General features: G+C 50.6%; 1 protein-coding gene across 1 annotated transcript in view; it reads right to left on the bottom strand.

Moving 5' to 3' along the window:
- Nucleotides 1-622: 622 nt before the first annotated feature.
- The window catches only part of HAUS1 (HAUS augmin like complex subunit 1), a 338749-nt gene continuing 313655 nt past the window's right edge, over nucleotides 623-25716 (bottom strand). The window contains exon 9 of the mRNA XM_078677253.1: nucleotides 623-900. Coding sequence (XP_078533379.1) covers nucleotides 838-900 — 63 coding nt within the window. The 3' untranslated portion in view covers nucleotides 623-837. The remainder of the gene's footprint in view (nucleotides 901-25716) is intronic.

Below are 25716 nucleotides of genomic sequence, written 5' to 3'. Positions count from 1 at the left end.
GCAAATGCTTTCCCTTTGGTATGCCATAAATTGGTCCAAGAATTTCACATCTAGCTGCACAATAGGAAAGCCCCGGCCGGTCATCTTACTCATGGCCCCATTTCTGATTTCCTATTCCATTTTTCCTAGCTGAAGTATTCAGGTGACCGACCTGCTTTGAACACTAATTCAAAGTAAATGCTTTGGATCCCCAGGGCACTCAGTCAAGAGCATCAAAGGGGTGCAGAGAGTTAGGGGCTAGGACAGGCAGTAGCATGTTTTTAAGGATTTACAGTATACACATTCCAACTACAGGGCTTTGAAAAAGTCCTGTAATATTTTTCTATCTTTTCGAGTCGGGAGTGAGTAATTTGCACAGCTTCTGTCTTCCTTTAATGTGGTCGCTGTTTCTCAGGCTTCATCTCCGGAATGGAACCTTGATTCCCCTTTACCTGTAATCACCATTAAAGAAGTGAACTAGGACAGCTTATTTAGAGCTGGAGAATTTCCATTTGTACTTAATTCACGGTGGATCACATTGAGCAGTTTGCCTAGTAAATTATTGCACTTTACACCAACCAGATATGTAATTTGTAGATATAAAGTATATTGCCAAAATAATTAAGAAATAAGTTAGGCATAGTTAAAGTGAGTTGCATTAAATATGTATTTACAAAATATTGCACTTTGTGACAATGAATTGAACTAGATTATCCACTACATAATGTTTTTGCCGAAAGGCCCCATACTATGGTGGGTAACATACATTAATTTAAAAATATATAATCATAATATTCATGTGTGTTAATATTCAACTGTCCCACAAAATAGATCCTTTTCACTGGCGTTGCTCCTTAGTTAAATCACCACTTGACTCCCAGCCATATTCAGTTTTTCGGCAAATTCAGCCTCAATGGCCTCCTAAAGGAAAAAAAGAAGTCCAGCAGGAGTAAGAAACAAACGATGACATGGCCAAATGACACTTCTGTTGCACATGCACACATTAACCATTCATGAAGACATCACACATACATAAACACACACCGCCACAAACATACATACAGCCAGCATGAATGTATGGACGGGAGTAAATAGAAGAATGCATAGTTGTGGTTGGAAGGATGCAATATTTACGAAAGGATAATGGCTAGTGGAAATAAATGGGTGTGAGTGGGTGGTGGATGAGTGGACGGGGCAGGAGTTGGGGAGGTTCTCCCCTGAGAAAAGTTTTGAAAATTGCTTTGTTTTGGTGCAATTTTCAGCAATATAGGGACAATAAACAGAGTTCTAATACTGGCTTCAGCCTGCCACACTTCCTCTACACAGAATGTGGTGTTACAGCCAGGGCTGCTGACTAGGGAGCCAGGTTTAATTCTCAGCGTGAATATTCTGTAATTCTGGGCAAATCACTTAATCTCACATGTGCCTATAAAAAAATGAATGTGAGCTTGCATAATACAATTCGTGCTCATTAAAGTGCTAAATTACTTTGGGTCGAGTTTGCGCTATATAAAAACTGCAGAGGAGTTCCAAACAAAGCCTTAACATAATGAAAAAAAAACATATACCCATTTAGTGACTGTTTTAGTTTGCGACAGATCGTGGATGTCAGTTTCTCTGTGGTGTTGTACCAAATGAAATCAGAAAGTATTAATGAATCAAAACTACATTTTCTTCATTATCACATATGAAAACACTTTTAAATATGTGAGTTCAGGATATCAGTTGTACAAAAGGTGTGGCTAAAAAACACAAAATAGTCTAAAGGTTTCACCATCAGGTAACTACATATAAAATAACACGTAACTTAAATGAATAATATTAAAAAAGTTAGCACTCAGTTGCAAATGCACTATAGTACATTGTGAAAGTTTATTAGTTAATACACGGCAGAGGTCGGTGTGTAACCAGACAGCCAGTGATTTAAATCTTGGTTAGTGTAGTGGAGAACAGTGACTTGTGTATTTTTAGTGCTACAAGGTCACAACTTGTGATAGAAAGCCTTATGAATATTTAAGTCATTTGTTTATGGTTTAAATCTTTTTATTCAAGAGCATGCCAGAGCAATGTTTACATCGTTATAAGCATCAAGATTGACCTCAGCAAATAAAATAATTGGCAGCATTCAACTGTTGGGTTTCTGAGGAAGAGGACCTTCCAGAGATGTACCTGCACCTGCTCTGCCAGTGTTTCTCTGACTCTGGTTGGTACTACTCCACCAAGTATTGTATCTGCGTTGCTTGGTAGTACTTTTGGAGGTCAGGGATACCTAGGTCACCAAATTTGGGGGAGCATAGCACATTTCTTTACGCATGCGGGGATGTTTCCAGGACCATATAAACGGTAGGATTTCAGCTTGTAGCTTGGCCAGTAGTCCCTTTGTGGGGGAGGGAGTTTAGAATATGTAGAGAATTTTGGGGACTGTGGTTAATTCCTGGGGTATCGAGAGGCCCAGTGCCTGTGATTTTTCTATGTTTATGCGGAAACCGGAGGACCGACTATAGGCCTCAATTTCCCTAATCAGGGCAGATAAGGTGTGTTGGGGGTTCACTAGGGTTAATAGAAAATAGTCTGCATAAAGGCTTGATTTGTGGTGTCCCCGCCCCAAAGCTCCAAAGATGCGCCAGTAATCCTGGGGTTACTTCTTATTCTCTGAGCCAGAGGTTCCATACATAAAGTGAAAAAGAGAGGAGACAGTGGGCATCCGTCTCTCGTGCCTCTGCTTATCTGGAAGGAGTCGGAGGCGTGGCCGTTTACTCGCACTGTCGCCATGGGGCATTGATAGCAATTCATGATTTGTGCTTACAATGTGTCACTAAGGCCAAAATGTGTTAAAGCTTGTTCTAGGAATGGCCAATGTACGCTTTCAAAGGCCTTCTCGGCGTCTATGGTTAAGAGCATAGTTGCCTTCGGGACCCTTGTAGCTTTTTCCATGATGTGCAGAATGCGTTTAGTATTTTCTCCTGTCTGTCTGTGCGGAATTAATCCAGCTTTGTCTGGATCTATGATTGCGGGTAGAAGTGGACCCAGTCTATATGCTAGGATACTGGTGAATAATTTGAAATCAATATTGAGCAAGGAAATAGGCCTGTACGAGCTACATTGCTGTTTAGACTTCCATGGTTTGGGTACCACTAAAATGAATGCAGCCAGCATTGAAGTCGGCATTGCACTGGGGTGTATGAAAGAGTTAAAGAGTCTTGTATTATCGGGGCGAGAATGTGACAGAATGTTTTGAAAAAGATGGAGGGGTATCCATCAGGTCCTGGAGATTTGGAGATTTTTAAACAGGAGATGGACGAAATTACTTCAGGACGTATATCGTCCTCTAGTTCTTCAGCCTGTTCCTGAGTGATGCGTGATGTTTGCGCTCCTTCGAGGTAATCAGTGCTAGCTAAGGGATCTAGGTCTTGTCTAGTGTATAGAATTCCTTGAAGGAGTTTGCAATATCTCGGTCGTCTGTAATGAGTTTTTTTTCTCTGGTTTGTAAGGAGGAAACTGTTGTTGCCTGGCATTTTATGCAGAGTTTATTGGCTAGGAGATGGCCTCATTCGTCCCCGCCGACGTAATAAGAGTGTCGCAGACGAAGTGTGGAATATTCTGCTCTATCAAGATCTAGTCCAGCCAGCTGAGCACGTAGCGCTGTTAACTGGCGCCACACTCTAGAGCAGAGGTCTTCAAACTTTTGAAGGTTGAGCCCCCAAGCTGAATTTTTTTAAATGTCGGGCACCCCCACCACCTGACAGAAATTTCTGGAATCTGGTACACTACATAATCGACCGCCACCCGCATATCCCTGGCCATATCCGGCAAATAATGTTCAAAACAAGGAGTGTTTCCTCCTTCTCCATGAATTCCCTCACTACCACTCACCAACAATGCACCTCATCTCTCTATAGCACCTTTCTGGCAAACATATAATTTTTTTTATAGTGCTACTCATAGTTTCATCATACTCAGGGGCATATGTACAAGCACCTATAGACACCACACCGTCACTTTTTACGACGTTGTGGTGTGATAGGGCCATTGCTGTATTTACACGGCAGAGTTAAGCCACTTAACTTGGCTTAACGCTGCCTTGTAAATAAGGCCCGCTTTCATACTATGCTTAGCGTGAAAGGGTGGGCAGTGGGTGTTGCAGTGGGTGTTCCACTGCAACAGGCACTGATTTTGATGTTGCTCCCTATTTACAAGGGCAGCGTAAAAGTGAGGCAGCGTTAAAATTAAGAACAGGGAAAACCTGGTCTTAAGCTGGCGAAACTAGAAGAAATGCATTACTTCTCCTCATTTTTTATTAATCCATGTGTGCTGCCTTGTGCAGCACACATGGAAAAAGCAAAATGCCTTGTATTTGTACTCTTAAAAAAAAAATCAATTTTGTGATTTCTGTGTGTGCTGCATTAAGCAGCACACATGGAAGTGAGACAAATGTCATTTAAAGATTTTTTATGTACAGGAAGGGCCCCCTCCTGAACATAAACAATATTTTCCCTGCACCCAGACACCCTTGCACTATGGTGCAATGGTGTCTGCATTGGCGCTACACCGCTAAGTGTAGCGCCAGCGCAGGGGAAACGCAAGGCTGCACCATATTGTTGTAAATATGATGCAGCCTTCCGTTTCTGAAGTGGCGGAGAGAGGCTTTAACCCATGACTGCTAATGCCTCACTCCGCAACTTCCTTGAACATATGCCCCTCAGTTCTTTGATCTGCATGGTACACCTTCTTTGTTGCAGGCACATTAACCCTCTGTGCTGTGAGGGTGGCAGGAGTGCTCATGTGAGTGCACAGTGTGGTATGCGACAGTGTGAGAGTAGGGTAAGTGGAGTGACTGCAGGGTGACTGAGGTGACCATATGAATTTGGGTGTGCATGTTATTGCAGAGTAGGACTAATGAATGCATGGTTAGTGATGGGCTTGTTTAAGTGAGATTGCAGATTGAGCAGTGAGGGGGACAGGTGAGTGAACTGTCACATGAGTGCAGGGTGTGTAGTGTGCTTGTGTGGCTACAGGTGAGGTACAGGGAAAACCGCGGAAGTGCATTGTGAGAGCAGAGTGATCACTGAGTGCAGGGTGAATGGTGCGAGTGCATGGGGATCAGTATGAGGGAATTGTGATCGCTGTGAGTGCAGGGTGAGCATGAAAGTGAAGGGTGAGAATGAGGAGCAAGTTGTCTGAATGCAGGGTGCATTCCCAGACACTTGCAGTAACTCAGCATGCTATTGACGGCAGCACAGGGTTTCAGATATGTTAAACTATTGCTATTGCAATTATGGCATTAACCAGGGATCGAGGGTGGAGGAAATAAATACTGGGCTGATCTTGCAACAAATTTCCAGTTGTATGATTAGGGTTGCCAGCTCATTATTTTGTTGTCCCAGGTAGTACAAAAATAAGCAGTCACCTAAAGCTCTATTTTCAGCACTTATCTGTGCATACTCAGAACAGCAAATATAAATAGAGAGCACTTTAAATTGTGTTTTAGGGCTGCTTGAATGATATGACTGATAATAAAAGGGAATAAAGACAGAAAAGTTACATCATAAATGAATACATACTTCTTTATAACCCACATTTAGCAATTTGCAGGCTGTTTAAAAAACTGACTGGGATTTGTCTTTTGGTAACTTAAAGCCCTTTTAGCCCTGTGATCATTGTGCTCCTGCCGCGGGGTTACATTCCTAGAGCTGAAATGCTTCAGCTGCAGTGGGAGGAAGGAAGCCTTCTCTGCTAAAACTGAAAGCAAGTAACAAACATTCATTTCATCTGCAGTGTGAGGCAAGGAGTCTGCTCTGCTCTGAAATAGTTGCTTTCAGTTTTAGAACAAGCATTTACAATGCAATGGTTTTGCCTTTGTTAAAGTTAGAGCTATTGGCATTGCTCTTGACACTCTGAAGCTCCACTCTGCACTCTGAAGCTCCACTCTGAAGCTCCACTCTGAAGCTCCACTCTGAAGCTCCACTCTGAAGCTCCACTCTGAAGCTCCACTCTGAAGCTCCACTCTGAAGCTCCACTCTGCACTCTGAAGCTCCACTCTGCACTCTGCAGCTCCACTCTGCACTCTGCAGCTCCACTCTGCACTCTGCAGCTCCACTCTGCACTCTGCAGCTCCACTCTGCACTCTGAAGCTCCACTCTGAATCTCCACTCTGAAGCTCCACTCTGAAGCTCCACTCTGAATCTGCACTCTGAAGCTCCACTCTGAATCTGCACTCTGAAGCTCCACTCTGAAGCTCCACTCTGAAGCTCCACTCTGAATCTGCACTCTGAAGCTCCACTCTGAATCTGCACTCTGAAGCTCCACTCTGCACTCTGAAGCTCCACTCTGAATCTGCACTCTGAATCTGCACTCTGAAGCTCCACTCTGAAGCTCCACTCTGAATCTGCACTCTGAAGCTCCACTCTGAAGCTCCACTCTGAAGCTCCACTCTGAAGCTCCACTCTGAAGCTCCACTCTGAAGCTCCACTCTGAAGCTCCACTCTGAAGCTCCACTCTGAAGCTCCACTCTGAAGCTCCACTCTGAAGCTCCACTCTGAAGCTCCACTCTGAAGCTCCACTCTGCACTCTGAAGCTCCACTCTGCACTCTGAAGCTCCACTCTGCACTCTGAAGCTCCACTCTGCACTCTGAAGCTCCACTCTGCACTCTGAAGCTCCACTCTGCACTCTGAAGCTCCACTCTGCACTCTGAAGCTCCACTCTGCACTCTGAAGCTCCACTCTGCACTCTGAAGCTCCACTCTGCACTCTGAAGCTGCACTCTGAAGCTCCACTCTGAAGCTCCACTCTGAAGCTGCACTCTGAAGCTGCACTCTGAAGCTGCACTCTGAAGCTGCACTCTGAAGCTGCACTCTGAAGCTGCACTCTGAAGCTGCACTCTGAAGCTGCACTCTGAAGCTGCACTCTGAAGCTCCACTCTGAAGCTCCACTCTGAAGCTCCACTCTGAAGCTCCACTCTGAAGCTCCACTCTGAAGCTCCACTCTGAAGCTCCACTCTGAAGCTCCACTCTGAAGCTCCACTCTGAAGCTCCACTCTGAAGCTCCACTCTGAAGCTCCACTCTGAAGCTCCACTCTGAAGCTCCACTCTGAAGCTCCACTCTGCACTCTGAATCTGCACTCTGAAGCTCCACTCTGCACTCTGAAGCTCCACTCTGAAGCTCCACTCTGCACTCTGAAGCTCCACTCTGCACTCTGAAGCTCCACTCTGAATCTGCACTCTGAAGCTCCACTCTGCACTCTGAAGCTCCACTCTGAATCTGCACTCTGAAGCTCCACTCTGCACTCTGAAGCTCCACTCTGCACTCTGAAGCTCCACTCTGAAGCTCCACTCTGCACTCTGAAGCTCCACTCTGAAGCTCCACTCTGCACTCTGAAGCTCCACTCTGAAGCTCCACTCTGCACTCTGAAGCTGCACTCTGAAGCTCCACTCTGAAGCTCCACTCTGAAGCTCCACTCTGAAGCTCCACTCTGAAGCTCCACTCTGAAGCTCCACTCTGAAGCTCCACTCTGAAGCTCCACTCTGCACTCTGAATCTGCACTCTGAAGCTCCACTCTGCACTCTGAAGCTCCACTCTGCACTCTGAAGCTCCACTCTGAAGCTCCACTCTGCACTCTGAAGCTCCACTCTGCACTCTGAAGCTCCACTCTGAATCTGCACTCTGAAGCTCCACTCTGCACTCTGAAGCTCCACTCTGCACTCTGAAGCTCCACTCTGAATCTGCACTCTGAATCTGCACTCTGAATCTGCACTCTGAAGCTCCACTCTGAAGCTCCACTCTGAAGCTCCACTCTGAAGCTCCACTCTGAAGCTCCACTCTGAAGCTCCACTCTGAAGCTCCACTCTGAAGCTCCACTCTGAAGCTCCACTCTGAAGCTCCACTCTGAAGCTCCACTCTGAAGCTCCACTCTGAAGCTCCACTCTGATGCTCCACTCTGATGCTCCACTCTGATGCTCCACTCTGATGCTCCACTCTGATGCTCCACTCTGATGCTCCACTCTGATGCTCCACTCTGATGCTCCACTCTGAAGCTCCACTCTGAAGCTCCACTCTGAAGCTCCACTCTGAAGCTCCACTCTGAAGCTCCACTCTGCACTCTGAAGCTCCACTCTGAATCTGCACTCTGAAGCTCCACTCTGAATCTGCACTCTGAAGCTCCACTCTGAAGCTCCACTCTGAAGCTCCACTCTGAAGCTCCACTCTGAAGCTCCACTCTGAAGCTCCACTCTGAAGCTCCACTCTGAAGCTCCACTCTGAAGCTCCACTCTGAAGCTCCACTCTGAAGCTCCACTCTGAAGCTCCACTCTGAATCTGCACTCTGAAGCTCCACTCTGAAGCTCCACTCTGAAGCTCCACTCTGAAGCTCCACTCTGAAGCTCCACTCTGAAGCTCCACTCTGAACTCTGAAGCTCCACTCTGCACTCTGAAGCTCCACTCTGCACTCTGAAGCTCCACTCTGAAGCTCCACTCTGAAGCTCCACTCTGAAGCTCCACTCTGAAGCTCCACTCTGAAGCTCCACTCTGAAGCTCCACTCTGAAGCTCCACTCTGAAGCTCCACTCTGCACTCTGAATCTGCACTCTGAAGCTCCACTCTGCACTCTGAAGCTCCACTCTGCACTCTGAAGCTCCACTCTGCACTCTGAAGCTCCACTCTGAAGCTCCACTCTGAAGCTCCACTCTGAAGCTCCACTCTGAAGCTCCACTCTGAAGCTCCACTCTGAAGCTCCACTCTGAAGCTCCACTCTGAAGCTCCACTCTGCACTCTGAATCTGCACTCTGAAGCTCCACTCTGCACTCTGAAGCTCCACTCTGCACTCTGAAGCTCCACTCTGAATCTGCACTCTGAAGCTCCACTCTGAAGCTCCACTCTGAAGCTCCACTCTGAAGCTCCACTCTGAAGCTCCACTCTGAAGCTCCACTCTGAAGCTCCACTCTGAAGCTCCACTCTGAAGCTCCACTCTGAAGCTCCACTCTGAAGCTCCACTCTGCACTCTGAAGCTCCACTCTGAAGCTCCACTCTGAAGCTCCACTCTGAAGCTCCACTCTGAAGCTCCACTCTGAAGCTCCACTCTGAAGCTCCACTCTGAAGCTCCACTCTGAAGCTCCACTCTGAAGCTCCACTCTGAAGCTCCACTCTGCACTCTGAAGCTCCACTCTGAAGCTCCACTCTGCACTCTGAAGCTCCACTCTGAAGCTCCACTCTGCACTCTGAAGCTCCACTCTGCACTCTGAAACTCCACTCTGAAGCTCCACTCTGCACTCTGAAGCTCCACTCTGAATCTGCACTCTGAAGCTCCACTCTGCACTCTGAAGCTCCACTCTGAATCTGCACTCTGAAGCTCCACTCTGCACTCTGAAGCTCCACTCTGAATCTGCACTCTGAAGCTCCACTCTGCACTCTGAAGCTCCACTCTGAATCTGCACTCTGAAGCTCCACTCTGCACTCTGAAGCTCCACTCTGAATCTGCACTCTGATGCTCCACTCTGAATCTGCACTCTGAAGCTCCACTCTGCACTCTGAATCTGCACTCTGCAGCTCCACTCTGAATCTGCACTCTGAAGCTCCACTCTGAAGCTCCACTCTGAAGCTCCACTCTGAAGCTCCACTCTGAAGCTCCACTCTGAAGCTCCACTCTGAAGCTCCACTCTGAAGCTCCACTCTGAAGCTCCACTCTGAAGCTCCACTCTGAAGCTCCACTCTGAAGCTCCACTCTGAAGCTCCACTCTGCACTCTGAAGCTCCACTCTGCACTCTGAAGCTCCACTCTGCACTCTGAAGCTCCACTCTGAATCTGCACTCTGAAGCTCCACTCTGCACTCTGAAGCTCCACTCTGAATCTGCACTCTGAAGCTCCACTCTGCACTCTGAAGCTCCACTCTGATGCTCCACTCTGATGCTCCACTCTGAATCTGCACTCTGAAGCTCCACTCTGAAGCTCCACTCTGAAGCTCCACTCTGAAGCTCCACTCTGAAGCTCCACTCTGAAGCTCCACTCTGAAGCTCCACTCTGAAGCTCCACTCTGAAGCGCCACTCTGAAGCGCCACTCTGAAGCGCCACTCTGAAGCTCCACTCTGAAGCTCCACTCTGATGCTCCACTCTGAAGCTCCACTCTGAAGCTCCACTCTGAAGCTCCACTCTGAAGCTCCACTCTGAAGCTCCACTCTGATGCTCCACTCTGAAGCTCCACTCTGAAGCTCCACTCTGAAGCTCCACTCTGCACTCTGAAGCTCCACTCTGAAGCTCCACTCTGCACTCTGAAGCTCCACTCTGCACTCTGAATCTCCACTCTGAAGCTCCACTCTGCACTCTGAAGCTCCACTCTGAATCTGCACTCTGAAGCTCCACTCTGCACTCTGAAGCTCCACTCTGAATCTGCACTCTGAAGCTCCACTCTGCACTCTGAAGCTCCACTCTGAATCTGCACTCTGAAGCTCCACTCTGCACTCTGAAGCTCCACTCTGAATCTGCACTCTGAAGCTCCACTCTGCACTCTGAAGCTCCACTCTGAATCTGCACTCTGAAGCTCCACTCTGCACTCTGAAGCTCCACTCTGAATCTGCACTCTGATGCTCCACTCTGAATCTGCACTCTGAAGCTCCACTCTGCACTCTGAATCTGCACTCTGCAGCTCCACTCTGAATCTGCAGCTCCACTCTGCACTCTGAAGCTCCACTCTGAATCTCCACTCTGAATCTGCACTCTGAAGCTCCACTCTGAAGCTCCACTCTGAATCTGCACTCTGAAGCTCCACTCTGAATCTGCACTCTGAAGCTCCACTCTGAAGCTCCACTCTGAAGCTCCACTCTGAATCTGCACTCTGAAGCTCCACTCTGCACTCTGAAGCTCCACTCTGCACTCTGAAGCTCCACTCTGAATCTGCACTCTGAAGCTCCACTCTGCACTCTGAAGCTCCACTCTGAATCTGCACTCTGAAGCTCCACTCTGCACTCTGAAGCTCCACTCTGAATCTGCACTCTGATGCTCCACTCTGAATCTGCACTCTGAAGCTCCACTCTGCACTCTGAATCTGCACTCTGCAGCTCCACTCTGAATCTGCAGCTCCACTCTGAATCTGCAGCTCCACTCTGCACTCTGAATCTGCACTCTGAAGCTCCACTCTGAAGCTCCACTCTGAATCTGCACTCTGAAGCTCCACTCTGAAGCTCCACTCTGAAGCTCCACTCTGAAGCTCCACTCTGAAGCTCCACTCTGAAGCTCCACTCTGCACTCTGAAGCTCCACTCTGAAGCTCCACTCTGAAGCTCCACTCTGCACTCTGAATCTGCACTCTGCAGCTCCACTCTGAATCTGCAGCTCCACTCTGAATCTGCAGCTCCACTCTGCACTCTGAATCTGCACTCTGAAGCTCCACTCTGAAGCTCCACTCTGAAGCTCCACTCTGAAGCTCCACTCTGAAGCTCCACTCTGAAGCTCCACTCTGCACTCTGAAGCTCCACTCTGAATCTGCACTCTGAAGCTCCACTCTGCACTCTGAAGCTCCACTCTGCACTCTGAAGCTCCACTCTGAAGCTCCACTCTGAAGCTCCACTCTGAAGCTCCACTCTGAAGCTCCACTCTGAAGCTCCACTCTGCACTCTGAAGCTCCACTCTGAAGCTCCACTCTGCACTCTGAAGCTCCACTCTGAAGCTCCACTCTGCACTCTGAAGCTCCACTCTGAAGCTCCACTCTGCACTCTGAAGCTCCACTCTGAAGCTCCACTCTGCACTCTGAAGCTCCACTCTGCACTCTGAAGCTCCACTCTGAATCTGCACTCTGAAGCTCCACTCTGCACTCTGAAGCTCCACTCTGAAGCTCCACTCTGAAGCTCCACTCTGAAGCTCCACTCTGAAGCTCCACTCTGAAGCTCCACTCTGAAGCTCCACTCTGAAGCTCCACTCTGAAGCTCCACTCTGAAGCTCCACTCTGAATCTGCACTCTGAAGCTCCACTCTGAAGCTCCACTCTGAATCTGCACTCTGAAGCTCCACTCTGCACTCTGAAGCTCCACTCTGAAGCTGCACTCTGAAGCTCCACTCTGAAGCTCCACTCTGAAGCTCCACTCTGAAGCTCCACTCTGAAGCTCCACTCTGAAGCTCCACTCTGAAGCTCCACTCTGAAGCTCCACTCTGAAGCTCCACTCTGAAGCTCCACTCTGCACTCTGAAGCTCCACTCTGAAGCTCCACTCTGAAGCTCCACTCTGAAGCTCCACTCTGAAGCTCCACTCTGCACTCTGAAGCTCCACTGAAGCTACACACCGCGCAGGGCAGCTCTGGATGCTGATGCGAGAGGCCAGCTGGGAGGCGCGCTGCTCGTCTTCCTGCTCGTGCTGACTCGGAGAGAAAACTTGTTTTCATTGGGAGAGCGGCCTTCAAAGACCCGGTCACTGCACCTCTCCGAGTGTTTAGCTTGGGATAAAATGGGCGCAGTGTTGTGGTGATGACAGTAGAGCAAGGGAGGTGCCGGCAATGCCGGAACAGAATCGGGGGCGTTCCCGGCGTCGCGTGACGTCGGCAAAAGCCAAAGAATGTCGGGAACGCCCCCGTGTCTGGTCCGGCATTGACGGACAGGCCCCTCGTCCAATGGCAAGGCTCCATTTACGGAGCCAGCCAATGAATGAGGAGGGCCGACCCAAAGCACACTACAATTCTCATCAGGTTTTCGCCTGCGCGAAAAAGATGCGCAGAGCGCATCTTTTTGGCGAGGCAAAACCTAAAAAGGGGGCTCCTTGCCTCCCACTGCAGCTAAAGCATTTCAGCTGTAGGAATTAACCAGGATAGCCCCCCCCCCCCCCCACAAACCCAGTGTGTGGCAGCCTGGATGAGACACAGCTTCCCGTGCACACAGCTGCGAGTATTTCACAGGTCTTTAAAATACCTTTTTCTTGTTGATGAGGCTTTAATGGTTTTCACCCCTTCTTCGGGCCCCTGCAGCTCCACTCTGCCATTTGTTTCTTCAATCAGTAGAGGACAAAGGTGAGATTGGAGTGCGCGCCCCCCCCTGAGACGGTGTCGCGCCCACAGATTGAAGAACTCTGCTCTAGAGGCACCCATACAGCCGTGAATACGTTCCAGTTCCTTAACCTGGGTAGAAAGGCGGTCTATTTTTACCTTGCACAGCTTATTATCAGCAGCAAAAATAGAGATGATTTAACCCCTTATAACTGCCTTTAGTGCCTCCCCTAGAGTTGCTATAGAGATGTCAGGGATGTAATTGATTTCTAGGCAATTCAAGATAGCTGCTTGAATTTGGGAGGCCGCTTCTGGACATTGTAGCAGTGTTTCACACATGCACCATGTTTGACGTGGAGCCTTGGCTGGGTCTATCCTCAAGGACAGCGTTACCGCTGAATGGCCGGAGAGTACTGTCGGGAGTACACTGTGTCTTTGGTTAAGCTATTAATGGTTTTCGTGGCTAGAAAATATTCTAACCTCGCATACGTTTTGTGTGCATGAGAACAGAAAGTGTATTCCCATTCATCTGTGTGGAAAGACCTCCAAATATCAGTCACAGGTCTTTACTCCACTTAAGCCAGTTTTTCGTAATTGCCCGAGCCTAACCAGGTCGTTGTGCTGAACTATCAAGATCTGAGTTAAATAATAGCTTAAGATCACCCCCCAGGTGGACCTCTGTGTCTGTTGCAGCTAGTGCTTCGGTGAGTGCCTTGCGTAAGAACGGTTCTTGGCCTTCATTGGCGGCATATAGCGATTGTATCGTAAAAGTTGTTTTCCCCAGTGTAACCTGATTGGACATTAATCTGCCTCTTAGTTCTGCCACCTTGGGTCCTACTGTCCCCTTAAAGGATCGTGCTACCAATATGGGTACCCCTGATGTTTTGGAAGAGGCGGAGGAAAAGAGTTGTTGTTGAAAGGCTCGTGATCGGAGCCGATGGCAGTCTCTTGATAGGAGGTGTGTCTCTTGGAGTAAGCATATGTCTGAACTGGAGTTCTCAATGTAGGATACTGATACTATTGCTTTACGTTTAATTGGATTGTTTAACCCCTTCACATTTAAAGTCAGTATTTTCAGGGTGTTGCTAACATCAACTTATAGGGGGGAGGGTGTATAGCATTCGTATGGGTCCATGTGATGTCGGTAGGAAGGTCGGCTGAGGGGGTGAATATGTCGAGTGAGTATAGTGTGTGAACATGGTGATCCTTAGTGTTGTACCCGAAAAAGGAAAACCCCAAACAATATTTAAAACTAGGGTTCGTAACATAGTTCCTGATGCAGACTTCAGTCTTCCAGGTCTGTGGAGTGAGAAAGGAAATGGGGTCCAAAACGTGGCCAGTGATCCCGTCCCTCTCCCGGCCCCCCAAGCTGTGTGTGCATTAAGTACTCATCTCTGCAGGAGATCTACAATTCATCTGTTCAGGCCGGGGCTTCTGGAATGGAGTGGAAAGCTGCTTGCTGCCCCTCTGCGATCACAGCTGGGTCCTGGCACATAAGACCAGTTTTCTTTCTGAGGTTGTTGCTCTGGTTTCGTCGCAGCCTTTTGCAGGCAGAAGATGTGGACGATGATTGATCTTGTTCCAGGTCTATGCGAGTATTTGGCAGGCTTTGGTGAGTGTGCGGAGTTGATAGAGCTTGCTTCCCAGACTAAAGATAATACGGAAAAGGTGGCCCCAGGAGTAGGCTACACCTTTTCCTCGCAGCTGCTGGGTGACTGGTCTGAATTCACAGCGCTCCTGTAGTGTGCTTGCTGCTAGGTCTTGGAAAAGGACTGGAGTCCCGCCACGGATGTTTAATGGATGTTTCTAACATGCCTTGCGGAGGATGTCTTCTTTTACAGGCAAGTCGTAAACGCAGACCAGGATGTCTGCTGGGGGAGCTCCCGGTGGTCGAGCCCTCCCTACTCGATGTGCGCACGCTCTATCTTGATAGTGTGCTTAGGGGTTGTTCCCAAGATATATCGGAAGAGGTCATCTACATATGCATTGATATCGTCCCACTCGGCCTTGTATGTTATCCCTTGGATACGTATGTTACTGTGTCTAGACCCCTTTTCCAGGTCTTCAGCGTGAGCCTGTAGATCTAGATGCTGTTCTTGGAGTCAAAGGACCCACTGTTGTAGGGAGTGCAATTCCTGCTCATGGCTATTTTACCGTTCCTCCAGGGCTACGACGTGGTCTCCCAAGGAGTCTGTTTGTGAAGATCTTCTCTCAAGGAGGAAAAGGATAAGTTACTTACCTGTAATCTTAGTTCTCTTCCAGGGGTGTCCTCATTAAAGTCATAAGCATTGAATATTCCCGCCCAATGCGCGGGGACCCCGGAATATATATAAAAAATGATATATGCATGCATATTTTATATATATATATATATATATATATATATATATATATACACACACACACACACACACACACACACACACACACACACACACACAATTTGCAGTGCATCCTCCCAGAAAAAAACAAGGCTAACCAATGCTCTGAAACCTTGTTTTTGCAACACATTCAAAAGAAAAGGAGGACAAGGAGACACTTGAACTCTCTATGATGAACAGCAGAAAAATTGTCCTGCAAAGAATACAGGCATTCTTAGCCCACAGGCTGCAATGACAGCTTTACAGCATAGAAAATTAAAGCAATTGCAAGGCAAAACTGGCACTTGGGGTGACAGCTAGGTCAGTTCTTTGCGGAGTCCAGGGCACAAGGAGATGTCAGAATTCTAGATCATTTGCCCGGGAAGGTGGGTGGGTTGCTTATGACTTTGATGAGGATACCCCTGGAAGAGAACTAGGATTACAGGTAAGTAAGAACAAAAGTTACTTACCTGTAAACTGTGGTTCTCCAGTATTGGTGTCTTTCACAGATTCACATGCTTGACTATTCCCCGTCGTCTGAGTGGGAGTCCCACGGTACATAAAATAGTAGTAAAAAATCACATATATAAAAATATATATCATAGTAATAATAATAATAATAATAATAATAATAAAATAGAATTTAATAATAGAATGCTTGAAAGTACCATAGAACATTATTAACACATAAGGAAGCATTGAGGGAGAATCACTTCACTGGCATATCCATGTCATTATGATAGTCCAAATTCCAGCCAATCAGGCTGTCGCACCCTCTAGAACCTTCTCCTCAGAAGCTCAGGCCCTCAGATTTTTGTAGCACAAGCGTGACAAAAGAGTCGATGAGGAGAAGAGAGCCTCCAAGGGGAGGAAGGGTGGGTCACATCTGAATCAATGAAAGACACCAATACTGGAGAACCACAGTTTACAGGTAAGTAACTTTTGTTCTTCTCCAGTATTGGGGTGTCTTTCATAGATTCACATGCTTGAATAGAATAGCAATAGCCAATATATCCATAAAAGGTTAAAACTGTAATGCATGAACATATCGCATATTTAAACAAACACTATTAATGGTACACTGATGCGAAAATGTTAAACCTTTTATGGCAGGAGGAGGGAAGCAACAGAGGCTCACCTTACTTGAAAAAATTCCGAAGCACCGCTTGACCCACAGCAGTGTCTACGCTGTCAATTACCTCCAGACAGTAGTGCCTCGTGAAACATACGTCTGCTGGACCACGTTGCCACTCTGCAGATCTTATGGAGAGGCACTCCAGCGAATAGGGCAGTGGAGTATGAAACTGCTCCTGTCGAGTGGGCCCTCACCGAAGTAGATAAGGGCTTGTCAATCTTTGTATGACAAAAAGAGATAGCTGATGTCAAACCATGGGGCAATGGTTTGTTTGGTCACTGGATGCACTAAACGCATCCGCTCATACACAAGGAAGGTGCGATGGTAGCTGTCCGTTGTATGTAGAATTTAATACATCGTTTGAATCTAAAGAATGTAGAGTGCGCTCAGCTAAAGACTGAGGGTTTGGAAAGAAAGTTTCATAGGATGACTGGTCCATAAAGGTAAAAGTCAGATAGAACCTGTGGTATAACTAGTGGATTGGTGCGCAGCAGCAGAGAGTCATATGGAATTTGAAGGTAAATATGTTTGATGGTAAAAGCTTGCATTGGACTCACACGTCGAGAAGACGTGAGAGCGAGTAGGAGGGAAACTTTCTATGTTAGAAATGTCGAATCCGTAAAATGCATTGGTTCAAAGAAGCTTTGAGAAGCTGGGCCAATACGACGTTGAGGTGCCAAGTAGGCAGGGAACGCCCGATGGGCGGGCACATACTGTAGATGCCCTAAAAGAACTTGCGAATAATCTGAGAGGAATAGAGAGACCTGAATCCGTCATGGAGAAAACGAGAAGTGCAGCCAGTACTTTTCAAGACGAAATGAGAAAAGGGCTGACTTTGCCATAAGGAGAAAAACAGGTAGGATTTGCTCTGGTGTAGCGTGCACGGAATTGATGCAGACAGACTCGCACCAGATACCAAAGCGTTTACATTTTAGTTTATATGTCTAAGTAGTGGAGGGGCTCTTGCGTTCGCGAGAAACCTCCCTTCAGTCTGAGGCAATGCACAAGTGAGTAAATTCAAGAGTGCTCAGGTTGAGGCGGTAAGCTTGAGGCCTGAGCAATGCGGATGGTGAATACGTCCGTACTGCACTGTCAGAAGGTGCGGCAGAGGGCGAAGCATGATAGGTTTGCAGCAAGGTAGTAGAAGGAGACCTGTGCACCACGGTCGGCGAGGCCGTCTGAGCACAATGAGTGGGATGTAACATGGTTAGAACCTCATTTTCAGCTGGAGACTAGGCACAAACAGAAAGCGGCGGAAAAAAGAATGCAAATACTGTTAACGAGTTCATCGAATGCAGTTCCGCCCAATCTTTTGTGGGGAAGCCAGATTGCATAGTATAGGCATTTGCGGTTGAGAGGCGTTGCAAACAGATCCAGGTCTGGTTTGGCCTCCCAGGCATAAGATGTGGTCCAGGGTCTGTTGGTGGAGATCACACCCGTGGTTGTCCTAGGCAGATCCGCTGAGTGAGTCCATCATGATGTTCGAGACCCTTGGAACATTTATTGCAGAAATATCAACATGATGGTGAAGAACAAGTTACTTACCTTCGGTAACAATATATCTGTAAGAAACAGTAGTTAGTATTAGATTCCTTACCTTAGAATATCCCCAGGCGTCAGTCTGGATCCGGAAACTTTTGCGTAGCAGTACCCCTGCGCGTCGGTAGGCGTCGTCTGCAGGCATCCCCTGCGGCTCCGCGTCGTCGGCGTCGTGATGACGTCGCTGGAGTATATAGACGCCACCTCCGCGCGCTGACGTCAGTTCTTTGCACACAGCTTTTCCGCGCCAGAACACGCAGAGCCATGTGAGAACTAACACTGGTGCCATGTGAAACTAGGGCCCTGAAAGGGATGTCCTTAACCCTAGGTATCAGTTCGCAGAACGGGGAGGATGGGTGGGGCGGTAAGGAATCTAATACTAACTACTGTTTCTTACAGATATATCGTTACCGAAGGTAAGTAACTTGTTCATCTGAAAGAAACAGGTTAGTATTAGATTCCTTACCTTAGAATAGATACCCCAGCAATACCAACCCCGGTGGTGGGTCTGCGAACCAATACAATCCTACACCAGAAAATCCTGGAGGACCGAACGGCCAAAGAAACCGTCCCTCCGGACTTGACTGTCCAGGCAGTAATGCCTCGCAAAGGTGTGCAGCGAGGCCCACGTAGCCGCCTGGCAAATGTCCTGCAAAGGGACTCCCCGGCCCAGGGCGGTAGTAGCCGCCGTGGCCCGAGTGGAATGGGCCCTCAGCCCAACAGGAGGCTCCTTCCGAGCCAAAGAGTAGCATGCTTTGATGCACAGGACGACCCACCGAGAGATGGTTCGTTTCTGTACCGCCCTTCCCTTCTTCTCACCCACGTAGCCAACAAATAGTTGGTCATCCACCCGGAACTGGCGTGTGCGATCCATATAAAATGAAAGCGCACGTTTTGGGTCCAGACGATGGAGCCGCTCTTCATCTTTTGAAGGATGCGGAGGCGGGAAGAAGGAGGGCAAGGTGATGGACTGCCCGATGTGAAAAGCAGAAACTACTTTGGGCAGGAAAGAAGGTCTAGTTCTAAGAACCACCTTGTCAGGATGAACGGACAAGAAAGGATGTTGCACAGAAAGAGCCTGGAGCTCACTCACTCTCCTGGCAGAGGTGATGGCAACCAGGAAGGCCGTCTTTAAAGTGAGAAGACGGAGAGGACAGGAATGAAGCGGCTCAAAGGGAGCGCACATCAAAAAAGTCAGAACCAGGTTCAAGTCCCACTGAGGCATCACGAACGGAACAGGAGGATACATGTGCGTGATGCCCTTCAAGAATCTCAGTACAATAGGAGACTTGAACAAAGATGGCTGATCAGGTAGCCGTAAGAAGGCGGAAAGGGCAGAAAGGTAGCCCTTGATAGTGCCCAGAGCAGAGCCCTGCTGGGCAAGAGAGAGAAGAAAGAGGAGAACCTCGGAGAGAGGGGCAGAAAGGGGATCCACAGCCTTTGCTGTGCACCATGCCACAAATCTGTTCCACCGGCAGGCGTATACCGACTTTGTGGAGGGACGCCTGGCTGCCAGAATCACATCACAGACTTCAGGAGGCAAGTCAAATGGCCTCAACTGTCGCCGCTCAATCTCCAAGCATGGAGGTGGAGACTGGACAGGTTCGGGTGGAGGACCGTCCCCTGCTGCTGCGACAGAAGGTCCTCCTGAAGGGGCAGGCGGATCGAGGGACCGACTGACATGCTGAGTAGCTCGGGATACCAGTACCTTCGAGCCCAGTCCGGAGCCACAAGGATAACTTGAGCCCGGTCGCGCCTGATCTTCAGCACTCTGGGCAGAAGTGGTATAGGCGGAAAGGCGTACAACAGACCGCAGCTCCACTCGCGCCGAAAGGCGTCGCCGAGCGAGTGCCGTCTTGGAAACTCCAACGCGCAAAACTGATGACATTGCGCGTTCTCTTCTGTGGCGAATAGATCTAACCAAGGCTCTCCCCATTGCAGAAAGAGGCCTTTCGCCACGTCCGAGTTCAGACGCCATTCGTGATCCACCGAGCACCGACGGCTGAGTTCGTCCGCCCTGGCGTTCAGAGAACCTGCCAGGTGTTGAACCGTCAGTCACGCCCTGACGTTCCAGCCATTGCCAGAGGCGCAGAGCCTCCTGGCAAAGGGTCCACGACCCCACTCCGCCCTGCTTGTTGCAGTACCACATGGCGGTGGTGTTGTCCGTGAACACCTGCACCACACTCCCGTTGACAAAGGGGAGGAATGCCTTCAGTGCTAGGCGAATCGCCCGCAGCTCCAACATGTTGATATGGAGCCGGGACTCCGCCGGAGACCAGATGCCTCTGATCTCCGCGCCTCGCCAGCCCTGGAGGGACGCGTCCGTCACAACTACGTGCTCCGGTTGGGGAAGGGAGAGGGATCTGCCCCTGACCCAATCGCGGTCCGTAAGCCACCACTGCAACTGTCTCGCAGTGCCCTCCGAGATCAGGACGTGGTCGGATAGGTTGCCCTGATGCTGGGCCCACTGAAACTTCAGGTCCCACTGCAGAGCCCGCATCCGCCACCTGGCGTGATGCACCAGAAGGATGCAGGAGGCCATCAGTCCCAGAAGCCGCAGCGTCAACCTGACCGAGACCCGGGATAACGGCTGAAAGATGGGAATCAAAGCCTGAATATGCCGGACCCGCCGTTCCGGAGGATAAACCCGAAACTGCGCCGAGTCGAGAACCGCTCCGATGAAAAGGAGCTTTTGAGAGGGGCACAGGTGTGATTTCGGCACGTTGATGGAAAACCCCAGCTCGCGCAGGAGGTCTGCCGTCATCCGGAGGTGGTGGACGACTGTCTGGGGCGAGCCCGCCTTCAACAACCAGTCGTCGAGGTAGGGGAAGACTGAAACCCCTAACCGACGCAGATGAGCTGCGACCACCGCCATCACCTTCGTGAACACCCGTGGGGCGCTGGTAAGGCCGAATGGGAGCACGATAAACTGAAAGTGCTCGTGGCCTACCGTGAACCGCAGGTAACGCCGGTGGGCCGGCAGGACGGGGATGTGAAAATACGCATCCTGCAAGTCCAACGCTACCATCCAGTCTAGTGGGTCTAGAGCAGCCAAGACCTGAGCCAAAGTCAACATCTTTAACTTCTCCTTCCGGAGGAAGCCGTTGACGTTCCGTAGATCCAAGATAGGACGCAGGCCCCCCTTGTCCTTCTTGGGTACCAGAAAGTAGTGGGAATAGCAACCACACCCTACTTCTGGCCCAGGAACGCGCTCGATGGCCCCCTTGGCCAAGAGGGCCATAACTTCCTCCTGCAGAAGTGTCAAGTGGTCCCCCGACACACGGTGGTTCTGCGGTGGCATGGCTGGAGGAGTGGTCTCGAAGGGGAGGGAGTAGCCCCTTCGGACGAGCTGCAGCACCCACCTGTCCGATGTGATAGTGCGCCAGCGGGAGTGGTGATGGCGAACCCTGCCACCCACCGGCGTCACATGGGCCTGAAAGCTCGGACTAGGAGGATTTGGAGGCTGCTGCGGGGGGAGGTGTGGTCTGACCTCGCCGTTGTCCCCGACCGCCTCCACGGCGGAATCCACGGCCGCCACCGCGTTGAGAAGTGTTCTGCGATGCGTGGCTGGCAGCACGTGTGGGACCGCCCCTTCCGTGGCCACGAAAGGATCTCAGCCAGGCGTGGCGACGAATCGCCGTGGACATCGCTCTGCCCAGCGAGTCGGTCGTATCAAGACCACACCTGATGGAATACCTCGCCGCGTCTCGGCCTTCAACCATAGCCTGGCCGAGCTTGTCCCGTACCTCCTGCGGGCATTGCGGCAGACACTCCGCGACCGTATCCCACAGAGAGTGGGTGTAGCGGCCCAAGAGGCATGCGGTATTGCAAGACCGCAGTCCCGCACTCAGGGACGAGAAGACCTTCTTGCCATACTGGTCGTACCTCTTAGATTCCCGGTCGGGCGGGGCCGACGGGAATGCGGATTGGGATGTTGAGGCCTGGATCACCAGACTCTCAGGGGTGGGATGGGTGGGCAGGAACTTAGGGTCGTCCGGACACGGACGGTGGCGCCTGGCAACGTTCCTATCAACAGACGAACCTGAAACGGGCCTGGACCACGTGCCCAACAGAACGTCCGTCAAGGCTTCATTAAACGGCAGCAGAGGCTCCTGTGGGCATGACTGCGGTTTGAAGACCTCGGTGAGGATGTTAGGCTTCACTTTTGCGACGGGGAGCGCAAGGCTCAAGGCCTTGGCAGCCCTCATCAGCACCACAGAGTAGGCAGCCCCAGCCTCCGACGCCACAGTGGGAGGCGAGACAAAACCAGGGTTAGGAGATTCGTCCAGACCACTGGCATCACCCAAGTCACCTGTCCAGTCCACGTCGTACTGACACTCGCGTGACAGAGGGTCCTCAGACCCCTCCCAACCCTCTCCATAATCTGCATCCTCACCATATTCTGAGTCAATGATGTAGACCGGCTCCTCGGTGTCAATGGGCCCCATCGGCGCCGGACTCTGCGTCGGACGACGCCGGTCCGACTCCGCATCCGGAGTAGGAGAGGGAATGGGGGTGGCGCCGCCCGGAGCCGGAGCCCCAACGCCGGCCGGAGCCGGCGTCGGAGTCCCGGCGCCGCGCGGAGGCGGCACCATGGGTTGCCCCGATGGAATCGGCGCCGGAGAGGCCGGTGGACCAGCCGGCGTCGACCCTGAAGGGCCCAGCGGCGCCGGAGCCGCCGGCAGCGTCGGGGCCGGAGCACCCGACGGCGTCGGGGCAGGAGCACCCGAACCGCTCGGGCCCCCGGACGGGACCACCGGGCCCGCCGGCGCCGTAGGCCCCGTCGGAGGAGACACCGCCCTCATGGCCATGAGGCTCTCCTCGCGCGACGCGCCTTGCCCAGGGACCGTCGGGTATGGAGCAGGCAGCGCCGGCGACCCACGCGGAGCCGCGGGGGTGGGGGCCACCCGAACCCCCGGCCGCATCACGCGAGCGTCGGGGGTACGATGACGACGCCCGACTTCTTGTGCCTCTTACCTGAGGAACCAGAGGAATGGTGACGACTTCCGGAGCGCTCGTGGTGGCTCCGCGACCGCTCCCTCGACCGCTCCCTCGACCTCCGGCCGGACCGGGACCACTCCTGACGCGGGGCCGACACCCGGAGCTCGAGTAGCTTGCGGGACTGCTCCCGTCTAGCCTTACTCGTCAAGGCCCGGCAGTCGACGCAGGACTCCACGTCGTGGTCCGCGCCCAGGCACCGGAGGCAGAGTCGGTGGTGGTCCGTGACCGACATCGTGCGGTCACACCAGTCACAATTCTTAAACCCGGGCATCCTATCGGCACCTTAGAGTTAGAAAGAATCAAAAAACTTTGGTCAAAAGACCGGAGTACTGCTCTTCGGATCTGCGCTAACTGGCGCGGAAAAAAGAAGAACTGACGTCAGCGCGCGGAGGCGGCGTCTATATACTCCAGCGACGTCATCACGGCGCACGACGCCGACGACGCGGAGCCGCAGGGGACGCCTGCAGACGACGCCTACCGACGCGCAGGGGTACTGCTACGCAAAAGTTTCCGGATCCAGACTGACGCCTGGGGATATTCTAAGGTAAGGAATCTAATACTAACCTGTTTCTTTCAGATTGGATTATTCGCAAATGTGTTGTGCTTGTTTGGGCGACAGTGCTCGCGTACATCCTTGCTTGTTGAGATAGTGTACAGTGATAGTATTGTCTGTACACGCCAACACTGATTCCTCTCGCACTAGGAAGCGGAAGGCTTTCAGAGCCAGGAACCTGGATAACAGCTCCAAGCGGTTAGTGTGTGACGTGCGTTGGAGAGGCGTCCATCTGCCTTTGATGGAAAAAACCTTGAAGGTGCGCACCCTAACCTTCCAGAGAGGCATCGTTGGTAAGGGTGAGCAGGGAGCGGCCTACTGCGACACTGGGAGCGTGGGCCAACCAGCCCAACGGTGTCTTCATTCGAAAGGCAAATAAGATTTTGTCGTTGAATGAGCCAGATAGCTGTCACCACTGCTTGGCTAGCTCCTCTAGCATTTTTCTCATGTGTAATCTGCAGTTGGGAACCAACTGGATGCAGGTGGAGGCCGTGGCCAGGAATGACTGAGGATCTACTGAAACTGACCTTTTTTTTTGTATGTAGAAGAACCACCAAGTGGGAGATGCAGCCCTGTCATTCGTGTGAGACAAACACCTTTGCTAGGTTTGTATTGATTGATGCTCCGAGAAATGTTCATATCGGAGCTATGACTAGTTGGGACTGGTCATGATTTATTTTATTATTTTTTTTTTTTCCAAAGCAATACGGTCCAAGTCGGTGACACAGGGCAAAGTGATATCACGCAGAAGAAGGCGGGAGTCAGCAACATCCCTCACAGACACGGGAGCATATACAACACGGAAATATTCCGCAAAACGATCAACAATGGCAGTCGGATCAATCACATTCTCACCACTCGCAGACTGAATCACGGGCACCACACGATTAACTCTTTCTTTCTTGTCCAACCACGCTAGGAGTTTGCCCGCCTTGTCACCCACATCGTACAATCTGCCCTGTTGCTCACGAAACATCACCTTTGCAGCGTCAGTGACCAGAGATTTATATGCAAACTGCTTTAGACCCAGGGCATGGAGCTTCTCAGGCGTGACACCAGACTCCAACTCGTCCTCCAAAGCAGAGATCTCCCCCTCAAGGTCCACCACCTCCCTCCTCCCAGCCTTCTTAGCTTCAACAATCAAGGAAAGGGCCTGTCCACGAATCACAGTTTTAAAGGCTTCCCACAGGGACACAGCCGAAGAGACCGACCCCTCGTTTTCCAGGAAATATGCATCCATGGACTTGAGCAAGAGGGTACGAGTCTCAGGGGAGGAAAGATACCAAGGGTTAATGGGAGCCGCTCGGCCCGCCGCCTCTACCCCAACCTCGAAACGAAGCCAGAGCGGCGAGTGGTCAGAAATACCCCTTGGCAAATGCAAAATCTCACGAACCGCCGACGACTGGGCCGCGGGCATCAGGAAATAATCCAGCCGAGACAGACTGCCATGAGCCCCAGAATGGAAGGTGTATTGGAGCTGAGTAGGATGCAACAGTCGCCAGCAGTCCACAAGGCCAAAGGTATCCAGAAACCCACCCAACCACTGCTGAGCCTGCGGGGTATCCCTAGGGGGATGGCGATCGTGAAGGCCGGAAAGCACCGAATTAAAATCACCGGCCAGAAAGAGAGCACTATCAGGGAGATCTAACAAAACACGGCCCAAATCAGTAAAAGTAGAAGTCTGCAAACCCGGGGGAACATAAACATTGAAGAGAGACAGGGTGCGGCCTTCATATCTACCCACCAAGACAGTGTATCTCCCACGGTCATCTTGAATCACCTCATCAATCGCCAGGGGGAGGGAGGTTCGAACAAGAATACCCACACCCCTAGATCCGGAGGTAAACCCCGAGTGCGCCACAAGGCGGTAGCCCCATCTATTCATTGCATAACAAACATTACCAATCAAATGGGTTTCTTGCATGAAAACAATGTCCGGTGACAAACGTCGTATACATTTTAAGACCACACTGCGCTTAATACGATCTCCCAGGCCGTTAACGTTCCAGGAAACAAATTTCAACCCTCTACCCCCCATCCCAGCCGCCCGAGCCAAGACCCCTCGTCCATGAGCTAGACATCAGAAACAGCAGCAAACACAGGAGCAATTCGCCTTGAAAACTACACACAGAAAAGAAAAAGCTTCCCAACCCCCCTCCCCCAAACTGAAGAGAAACACCCCCCACCCTGCACCCCTGCA

The sequence above is a fragment of the Lissotriton helveticus genome, chromosome 2_1 (assembly GCF_964261635.1).
Source record: "Lissotriton helveticus chromosome 2_1, aLisHel1.1, whole genome shotgun sequence".
NCBI classification, from domain to species: Eukaryota; Metazoa; Chordata; class Amphibia; order Caudata; family Salamandridae; genus Lissotriton; species Lissotriton helveticus.
Note: the sequence above shows the minus strand (reverse complement) of the source record. Positions and strands in the feature narration are given on the sequence as shown.